This window comes from Zeus faber (assembly GCF_960531495.2).
Source record: "Zeus faber genome assembly, chromosome: 17".
NCBI lineage: Eukaryota > Metazoa > Chordata > Actinopteri > Zeiformes > Zeidae > Zeus > Zeus faber.
The window spans coordinates 7,240,839-7,251,974 of record NC_137204.1 but is presented as its reverse complement, the minus strand read 5'-3'; the positions used below and the strand labels follow the sequence as shown (position 1 = coordinate 7,251,974).

The 11,136-nt window shown below is 39.5% G+C and overlaps 1 protein-coding gene across 1 annotated transcript in view; it reads right to left on the bottom strand.

Moving 5' to 3' along the window:
* Positions 1–7,716: 7,716 nt before the first annotated feature.
* Positions 7,717–11,136, bottom strand: part of LOC307242819 (MOB kinase activator 1B) — a 4,733-nt gene continuing 1,313 nt past the window's right edge. The window contains exons 2-6 of the mRNA XM_080017410.1: positions 10,970–11,136; positions 9,984–10,077; positions 9,211–9,344; positions 8,711–8,874; positions 7,717–8,622 (exon numbers count right to left, since the gene is read on the bottom strand). Of these exons, the coding sequence (XP_079873536.1) occupies positions 8,545–8,622; positions 8,711–8,874; positions 9,211–9,344; positions 9,984–10,077; positions 10,970–11,136 (637 nt within the window). The 3' untranslated portion in view covers positions 7,717–8,544. The remainder of the gene's footprint in view (positions 8,623–8,710; positions 8,875–9,210; positions 9,345–9,983; positions 10,078–10,969) is intronic.

Sequence of the window (11,136 nt, the reverse complement as noted above, 5' to 3'; positions counted from 1 at the left end):
TTTGCCTGTTGGAATATAAGTGTATGTATGGCAGATAGTTGTTTGGTATATTCCCTTATTTCCATTTGCTCCAACTAAGGTCCCTTATGGGGTCCTCGTATGGTAGGTGCAGCATGGGTCAACCCATGAGCGTTCCATGCGTAGTTAGTTGCATCATTCTGTTAGCCTGCATGCGATAACTCATTAGTGCCAGTGCATCTACCCAATTCAATTTAGCGCTTGCACAAATTGTTTATTTTTGCCTTGAGTTTCCCATTCACCCTTTCCACCACTCCCTGTGACTGAGGATGGTACACACAACCTAACCTATTTGTCACATACAGTATTTACACCCCTTCACCTTCCCCACATTTTGTTAAGTAACAGCCTTATTCCAAAATGGATTAACCCCCCCCCCAATCTACACAGAATACTCCATAATGACTAAGCAAAAAAAGTTTTAGAAATATTTGCAAATTTATTAAAAATAAAAAGACAAAATATCACATGGGCTGGGCCAATCACATCTCTAACTAGGCCCCGCCCCCTATGTCCTGTTTCTCATGTCAGATGCCGCAGAGCTCTGCAGCGCGATCAGCGATTTTACGGTTGTCTATATAAAGGAGTGCACAAATCATAAATATGTAATGTTTAACAACGGCATATTAACAGAATGAAACCAAATATAAGCATGTATGCACTCCCCCCACCCCCAAAAAGTAACATTGTTACATTAAAAAAAAAAAAAAAATATATATATATATATATATATATATATATATAATTAATATAAATATAGTAAATAATAATAAAGCACTCCTTTGACCCTCATCTCCAAGGTTGTCACAACCATTGAGCAAGGGGCCTCAGTCAGGCAGGGTTAGAAATAACCAAACCACACAAACACAGGTGAAACTTGTGTGTGAGACAAAATGTGAAACCATTTCATTTTTGCTAGGCATACACGGTATTTGTATACCATTGCATGTAGGACAGAGTTAGTCTGCAAGTGGAGTTCTACTTCTCATCCTGCAACACCACTTTTTATTCAATTCTTTAATCATCAAGAACTTCTGCAATAACTGTCCTGTGGACGACCTGTAGGATGACAAGAGCACAACTTTGTTACACAGAAACGCCACCAATCCCCCTCTTTGGAGAAGTATTTTACCATGTTTGGGTCTATAAACAGTTAGTCACTACTCCGAGAGGGGTAGAATCCCCACGGTTGAGACAAATAAACATAGAACCAAACATGTACATGGAAAACCATACACATAGAAAGGTCAGATGACAACATGTATCGACAAAAGAGTTAATTAACTCCAGGAAAACTGAAACAGCAATTCAGCATGTGGCTGAATGACTTCTATGTCTGTAGAAGTTGACAAAACCCAGGTGGGTTGAACCCTCAATGGAGGTGGTAGTTGGCCAATCTCTGATGGCATGGGTCTTCCCTGGATGCTCATTTCTCGGAATTATGAAACCCAGAAAGAACACGTGTCAACATGGAACTCACTTTTCTAAGTTTGAAGAGGTGGTTGTCACGCTGGATGATTCTGGTGGTTCTTGGAAAAGATGAGAATGTCATTGAGGTAGACAATAACACACAGTTTAATAATGTCCTTGAGGACATTGTTAAGCCTTGAAAGACAACAGGGGCTGCTCCCCCCTGGAGCTTACAAGTCACAAAAATAAGCTTAACATTCTATTGACAAATGAACATAGTAACAAACATTACTAAATAAACATAGTTATAAGTGTAAAGACATCTCTTTAAGGCGGTATCTAAAAAGTTCAACTTCTCTCAACCCTTGAGAGACCCATTCTCTGAGGTTGTATCTTAGAGACCTGTCCTTTATAGTACCTTTTCCTCGAATTTGTTGTTATTTTACTATTATAATTATTTGAATTTATTTATTCTTTACATACCATAAACAATACATCAGAGCTTTTCAAAAATATCAACAATCAACCACAGGGCTTATCACAAAATATCAGCAATAAACCAAAAAATATCTGAAAATATCAGCAATAGACGACTAAGCTTTTCGAAAGAATATCAGCAATAAACCACAAAGATTCTTAAATTACGTGCAATAAACAACAAAGCTTCCAAAAACATCACCAGCAATGTATCACAGAACATTCAGAAATATCATTAGCAATTTAGTATACCACAAAAGCTTTCAAAATTGTTATTAGCAATTGTTGTAAATGACAAAGCTGTTGAAAATAATGTCAGTAATTTATCGAACTACAAAGTAAAAAAAAATAAAAAAAATCCAGCAATTTAGCAAACAACCAGGCTTTCAAAAAGTGTCATCAGCAATTTAGTAAAACACAGAGCGTTTTTATTAATGCATGCACAGTCATCCACGGCTTCCTATTTTATGTATACTATGGTTCGTAAATTTTGAGAGACACTTTACTTACTGCTTAGCTTTAGGATCAGGTAGGTACTGATCACACAATCTTTCTAGAACTAATAAGTAAGAACGTTGCTCACCTTTCTAAAATGAGTGGCCACTGTTGTGTGACCCATGCCGGACCCTGATCTGTGGCTCAGCAGCAGCGTTGGTCCCTTTTCTTCAATCCTGTTCGTGATGCCAATCTATGTTGTGGAAAAACACTTAAAGAGAAAGATCAGGAAACCAAGGAATTAGAACTTTAAACAAGTAATAAGGCTGAGCAGTTCTGCAGAAAAGCTGTCTTGCTCAGACAGACTTACTCTTATTCCTTGCCCTGTAACTAACTCACTAACTGCATTACGTTTTAGGAATCAGTGAGTAAGGTATTAGGTTAGCTATCATGTTCGGTTTATTAACTATTGTGCATAATCTCTGGGTGCATTGCAAAGACATTTCACTGCGGATATGTATGAAAGTATGTGATGAATAAACCTCTCAAATCTGTAGATCCATCTCTTTCAGGCCGTCATAACATCCCATGCATTTTTTTACCTTATTTGGGCACATGTTTATCTTTAGCCACTGTGAAACACACATGTATCCTGTGTTTTAAGTTGAGCCCAGAGTTGTTTGCCACAATAATTTCATTTATATAGCATACAGTATAGGCAAGATTTTACTTTCTTTACATTTCCTTTAAACATATAATAAATCCCTCCCATAGGGCATTGGCCAACCCAGAAAACATCACCAGGTATTCATAGTGACCAGTGGGTATGTTGAAGGCCGTCTTCCAGTCAGCCCCCTCCCGGTTACAGACAAGATTGTAAGCGTTGGAGGTCTAGTTTTGTGAAAACTGTCACCCCCTAGAGAAGCTCAAACGCACTGGAAATCAGTGGAATAGACCAGCGGTTCTTTACCGTCACGCTGTTCAGGCGCCGGTAATCAATGCAGGGTCAGAGACCTCCGTCCTTCTTCCCCACAAAGAGAGGGCCCGGGAAGAGGTGGATGGGCTTGATCTTTTTAGCATAACAGGAAAGACCAGTGCATGGCCCAAGACCAAACTCAGGACTGAGCAAGGGGCCTCACTCAGGGTTACAAATAACTGACCCCCCAACACCAAACTGAGGCCAGAAAAAAAAATCCTGGCCAAAGCCTACCCCCACACACCAAGCAGAGAACAAAAATGAAAAAAGTTTGAACCAGACTGACACAGGGTTACTATACCTGAAAATACAGACTCTGACCCAGCGTTCCTATACCTTAAATAAATCAGACTCTGACCCAGGGTTCCTATACCTTAAATAAATCAGACTCTGAAACAGGGTTCCTATACAAACAAATACCCAAAAAATATTTTACAGGTCCCCTCCCGGAGGACCTGAGTTCCCCGGAGCAGCACGGTCGACCGGCCTCCTTCCACCATGGCACCGACAGGCTGCCCCCTCCTCCCTTCTGGAGAGTGGGGCCTCGGGCGACAGCGTGGCTGGACTTGGCTGCTGCGGGGGCTGCTTGGAGGGGTGGCCTGGCTGCTGGGCAGTCCTGGGGGTGGCTGCTGGGTGGAGAAGCTAGCTGCCAGCGGTTACTGCACTGTATCTCCCCTGGTCCTCCTCCAGACCCCCCAGGTGCTGCTGCTGCCAGTCGAGAGGGGATTGGCCTGGCTGCTGGATGGTCCCGGCGATGCCTAATGGGCAGAGAAGCTAGCTGCGCTGCTTCTTCCCTGCTGTGCCGCCGGACCTCCCAGGTGCTGCTGCTGCTGCCAGTTGGGAGAGGGTTGGTGCTGGGGCCGTCTGTCGAACCACTGGTGGCTCCAGGGTGTCTTTGGGCGACCCTTCCCTGTGCCGGAGAGTCCCTGCTCAGGTGACAGTGTGGCAGATTCAGCACCTAAGAGGCATTTTCAGGGACCACCAGCACAGAGGGTTGATAACACAAGTATATTGTTGAGCTGCGGCTAGGTGATATTAGCCAGGCACAGACAGAACATGTCATGTCACAGGGCTCCCATCCTGACTTAGCGTGTGGACGGGGTTTTTAAACCTGATGCTTGTTAGCCCAACCAACAAGCATCAGATTTGGCTATTTAAGCCACCCCATCCACAACACTGACCAATCACACAAACACAAGTGAAACAAATTAATTAATATTAATTCACATCACATTACATCAATAATTCCACAGACAAAACATTCATAGTGGCCTGGACGCTTGAGGAATTGGCAGGCTGGGAACCATTCCTGATGAAGGGTCTGAACAGTCTAATGTCATGATGACTGACGTTGCTATTTCTGATCAGTGCTGTGTTTTCTTGGAGAAAACTATCTCTGTGAACACAAATGTACAAATAGAGGTAATCAAAAAAAGGCACATCACTGAAAACACCAGTGAAATATTTATTCAGGCTTTCTCTTCTACACTCACCCTCTCTTGGGTCTCAAGTCAACGAGCTTGTTGTTGTTGTTGTTATTGATGCCATTGCACCCACTAATTGTGGCACTGTACTAAACCGGTTTGAATCCTACTTAAAGGACAGGGACTACTTTGTGTCTATGGGTAATTACACATCTGAGCGTACAAAATGTACGTGCAGAGTTTCCTGAGGCTCTATTCTCGGGCCTCTTCTGTTTAACATCAAGATGCTCTCACTGGCTCAGATTATGGAAAACAACTAAATATGTCACCATAATGACACAGAGGACACAGCTTTACATGACCATCACCAGAGGACTATAGTCCAATAGAATCACTGAGCAAGTGCATTGAATAAATCAACGATTGGGTGTGCCAGAATTTTATCCAGTTAAACAAAGACAAAATTGAAGTAATTGTTTTTGGAGCCAAGGAAGAACAACTAAAAGTCGGTGCTCAGCTTCAATCGGTAATGTTAAAAAGCACAAACCAAGGCAGAAATCTTGGTGTAGTCATGGACTCGGACCGAAATTTCAACAGCCACATTAAAACAATTACAATGTCAGCCTACTATCACCTTAATAATATATCAAGGATTAAAGGAATTATCTCTCAGCAGAGACATTTTGGAACTGTGCCCGTTGGTAATCGAAAATGAACTGAGAGATTCCAAACTAACACGCACTTGGAATTGGTCTGGCGATGTCAGGCTATACAAACGTGCCTTGATCCCAAGATCATCCGCCAGCTTTCTCTGATTATTTTGTCGCAATGTTTACATGTGCTTCCTTGCCAGGACCCTAGTGCTCAGACGACCATCTTTACGTCATAATTTACAGAAGATTTGTGTTTTTGTATTCATATTCTTTATCTGCACTTTTTGTTCAGTTTGTTGTCCTCGATCTTTTAAATTAATGTCTTGAATTCCTGTTTTCTTTGTAGGCATATATACTGTGTGTGTATATATATATATATATGGCATTTTTGCCTGGCACATGCACATGAGTGGCATTTTTTAGGGCCCTCTGACAGAGACACAGGAAATGGGGAAGAATACATTTACATTTAGTGATTTAGCAGACGCTTTTATCCAAAGCGACTTACAAGGGAGAATAACATTCAAGCTACAATACACACCATTGTAGGGTGTGGGCCAGGTGGAACAAGCCTGGAGCAGATGGACAACATGTCATGACGAGAGCTCCTCTCCTGTGCATGTGTGGGGATGGGGGTTTTACCTGTTGCTTGCTGATTACTCTAACCAGCAACAGGTGTCCAGCCAGATTGATACTAGGCCCAATAACCTAGACTCAAGACAGGTGTGGCTGCTTAAACCACTATATATATATATATATATATATATATATATATATATATATATATATATATAAATAAAACTGATCACAAACAGCCTGATATCAACGGGTAGTGCCAGGTAGTATCAGAATAACATTTATTAACAAAGATCAAATATAAAGAATTGCAATAAAAACTGTCAAGGTGTCAAAGATGACCATTTATTTGCCTTTCAAAAGCATAATTTGACTCAGTAGCATCAAAAATAACCAATCAAGCCACTATTTACAAACATTTCACCAGTTTTTACAGTCAAGGAGAAAAGATGTCAGCAAAAGGCTATGCAACGACCATGTTATTAGCATGAGCTGTTTCAGAAGAAACATGTATTACATCTTCAGATGGCTGATAACAATAAAAAGTGTTGAATAGTAGCAAAATCATACAGGATAGAAAAGGTTCATATCCGAAAAAGGGGGGGGGGCAACCTCTAAAAAGACTAAATTTTTGCATTATTTAACCAACAACCATATCATGCTCATCTAACCCATGTATTACGAGAGGGAACCAATCTCGATATTCATATGACTCACATATCACATTTATGAATATCAGGTTGGCAGATCCATAAATAAGTTGAAAGCAATGTTGTTGAGCCTTGGCATATAAAATTAGTCATAAAATAAAGTCAACACAAAACCCACCCTAAACCACAAAATACAAGGACCTTCGAGCGAGTGTTGAATGTGTAAAGTGTTCAATAGGTGACTGGTTTCCCTTTCTGTGTTTGGTCAATTATTGCATAGTAAACTATACTTTTGGATTGGAAAAGGTTTACGTGGCTGCTGTCTAAAACCCAGCAATAAACAGACTATAAAAAACAAACATCGACAACAGTGTATGCCATACAGCCAATGTCAATAGTGTTGGAGTAATTCAATCACATTCATTTAGGGAAATATCCGTTGTGAAACAGAGATCCAACACATCATCAACAGCGTCTCACCAAGCAGTCTATATATAGAATTTAACATTCAGGTAAAATTGTTCAAAGTGCTTCATGGCTAGTAAAACAAGTGACATGGCATTAATCCAATTCAGTGTATTAGGATTTAGAGATGGAGGAAAATGCCCCACTTCTATACAGTACATGAACCGTGTTACAGAAGAGGTGCCACGGTTAAAATGTCACCCTATCTTAAGATTTCTTTAAAGTCTAAATATCAAAACAATGGCCCCAAATGTTACAACCACACCGAGAAGGCTAATATACAGGAAGGTGTTTATTGAACATTGGGAGGATAGACCATTCACCCCCGCTAAACTATAACTTTAGAGTTCTAGCCTTAAATCATCTCTCATCAACACATTCATTTATCATAACATGCAAATGGGTCTTGGCAAGATTTGTTTTTGGAAAAACAGAAGGGAAGGTAGATAAGTAATATGGGTTTGAGAGATTTTTCAAAAGTTATTTTTAAACCATCTAAACTAGTAGAGCAGGTTTTGCCCCAACGACATATGCAATTCGGGACACACCAATAACCTCAAACCTATAACCCAACGCGAGTGAACTATATATATGTGTGTGTGTATGTGTGTGTGTGTGTGTGTATATATATATATATATATATATATATATATATATATATATATATATATATATATATATATATATACAGTATTTCTCCAATAGTCTATACCACATCTATAGACACTGTGAGCCACGCCAGGCACTTAAGAATGTTGGTGATATATGGACTTATTGAAGTACTCTATAATCAGTTTAAATACTCAGAACTGCTCTGGCTCTTGGAAACGTGCGTGTGTGTGTGTATATTATATACATACAGATACATACAGATACACACACACACACACACACACACACACACACACACACACACACACACACACACACACACACACACACACACACACACACACACACACACACACACACACACACACACACACACACACACACACACTTTACCTAGGTGTTGGTTATTGATTTATGTTGAAATTCCTTTTTGTATTATGAAAATAACTTCCCTATTACATTACCGCAACTCCTACCCACACGATAACCTGCACAGAGGAGGAGCAAATATAACACGAAATGAACTAAAACCTACTTAAATCCAATGTTAACAATAACCAATCGTTGATAACACCAGTTCTGGATATCTGTCTTTAAGAGCTATAATGTTTTTTTTTTATAAAATATGGTTGCAGTAGTTGGTTCAATTTAGTGTGTAATACCTGATGACTTAAAAGTCCTGGTGCCTTAACCTATCGAGATCCATCCTTGGTCCTGGCCTTAATAAAACATTCCCCCAAATGGAAATGTAGTATATACTGCATACATACAGCCAGGGTGGAGGGGAGGGGTCTGTGCAAAATGAAGAGCAGACTACAGAAGGAAAAAACCAACAACAACTTTGCCATTTATCTATCCTTGGTAGTCAGCTTTTCGATCAGCTCCTGCAGCGGGACGAGCTCTTTTCTGTCAATTAGGTTGAACTCCTGAAAGACAAGAAAGAGATGTAAATGAATCTCATACATGTGGAACAACAAATGAATAGTAAGTGAAATATTTTCCAGTTGTGTTTACTTGAACAAAGAAGATGAAGTGTTTAAACGAAGTGTTGAGGTGGGCTTCCTCCTGCAGTTGCATGACGGAGTCAAAGTGCTGGTGGTAAATGTGGGCATAGACCCTGAACAGACGCTTCAAAATGGTCTTGGCCACAGACATGAAGTTCCGCTTGAAGGGGACACCTGAAAAACAAAAACATAAGAAAAGGGAGGTGGTCAGTCAGACACCATCCCTCACACAGGAGCTTAAATGCTTTCACATATTCCATCCTGTTAAAAGTTCCAGAGACTATATGTTGTGATAAGGCCGAGGTTTTAGTGCCGTTCTGCTCGACCGACAAATAAGTCTTAATCACTTTTAGAAATTTCACAAGCCTGGAGTTTGTGGAGCGTTTGCAGACAGAAAAAATAACTTTGCATGATCAATATTCCGTATTCCGAGGATGATAACAGCATAGAATCAAGAGAACAACAGAAAACAGAAAAACAACAGAAAAAAAACACAAAAGATCAAAATACCAATCTTTGAAGGGAATAGTGTCTCATCGTCAAGCTGGTCCTGCACCCAGGTCATGAGGTAATCAATATACTTGGGAGCGGAGCATTTGATCGGCTTCTTGATGTTTGTGCCATCAGCCCAATGGTATTCGTACCTAGAGAAAAACGGATTAAAAACATTGCGCAACACAGAAAGATATGGCCATTCTTAATTAATGATTTGTAGAAATAACAAAATGCATTTAAAATTGGTAGCAATAGTTAAGCACAAAATAGCATGGGGACCACTGAAAACTGACACTTCAACCAATTTAATGACACGTGCTCTGTCCACTTAACTAACACCTGCACATTGTATTTTACACCAAAGTGGTATATACCAATGCCAGATTACCACGGAAGACTTTCTAATAGCTTAAAAAATGGTCCTCAATAAGAGCTCAGTGCAAAAAATTAAAAATTGCTCCTGAAATTTGAAATATGGGGGGAAAATATGCCCCTGTAATGAATGTATTCGAGAACGTTTGTGAGAATATCTTGTATATTGTTTACTCTCTAACTAAGGCTAGAAGAAAAAGCCTTTTTAACTTCAAAAATGCCACTTGATAAAAATTTTGAAAAATACATTTAGCAAAATAATCAATATAAGTTCATCATGATCCAAAGAAACAAGGTTCCTGGGGTTCTATCTATAACTTCTTGCTTATATCCATACAAGCCAGAATGCAGATTATAAAGATAAGCCTTCACAAGTACTAACACACTCCTTCACACTCCACTCCGACTGAACGTACTTGGGACCTGCAGACATGACGGGGCAGCTTTCCTCAGTGCAGAAGTCTGTGATGGTGCCATACAGCATGTTGATCTGATTGAAGAAATCCACAGCTGAAAAGAAAACAAAAATGTCTAATACAGTATATACATTATACATACAGTATATATATAGATAGATAGATAAGGGTAAGTTTTAGTTAGTAACATATATGAATAAGTAATAATTGTGAACCCTAATAAGTACTGTATATGGAAGTATGAAGTTTACATAGAAAAGCAATATTAACAAAGCAGTACTCTTTAACACTTAAATTCCTTATTTTCAGATAAAATATTTTTTTCTGAGATTCAGATCACACTGTATGACGTTATAGCTGGGTTTATCTATATTTTGGAATACTAATCAATAGCTACTTGAGAAGCCACTTAATTATGTTTGGCGTGCACCGTTCCCTTTGAAACTTTAGATTAAATAATACACACTGTGTATTTGGAGGAATACATGTAAATATTTGAATGGGATAACGATGTCCCAATAACAACAACAATTTGAGGAAAAACAGGGTGCCAAATACATATTCATTAATATTTTAATGTCATACGGGTGGAACAGAAAATTATTAACACAGGCTAGGCAACCAAAATAATATTTGCAGAACCGAAAGAAAGTGAATTTCAAGTGCATGTTTATTGTGACATTTTGGGGTTTATGGGCTTACTGCCAACATTTTGTTCACTGTTTAAGGTACGGTTCATTGTACATTCATTATCTTTCTGCTTCCCTGTTTATTTCACCAATTGTTGTATTCACAGTGTAATTATATATCTATCGATCTACAGTGTTTGCTATTATCTATGTATCTATATCAGGCTGGTAAAGGTGAGGGAAAAAAAATGTAAAATGGGCACTAGCAAGTCTCAACAAAATCTATTTAAGATGAGATGGGTGGTGAATACGGATGTGAAAAAGCAAATTATATTAAAGCAGAATTGAGTCTCTTACTGTTTACTGCGACCCACTCGTTCAGGTCCTCCCCCTCTGGCAGCATCACGGCCATGCGCAGGTTTCCGCTCCCCAGTGTGGCCTCGGCATGTTTCAGCAGCTCGTACTGGTGAGAGCCCTCCGGTATATTCTTCTTGGGTTTGAATGTCTTGGATGAACGGTTTCCA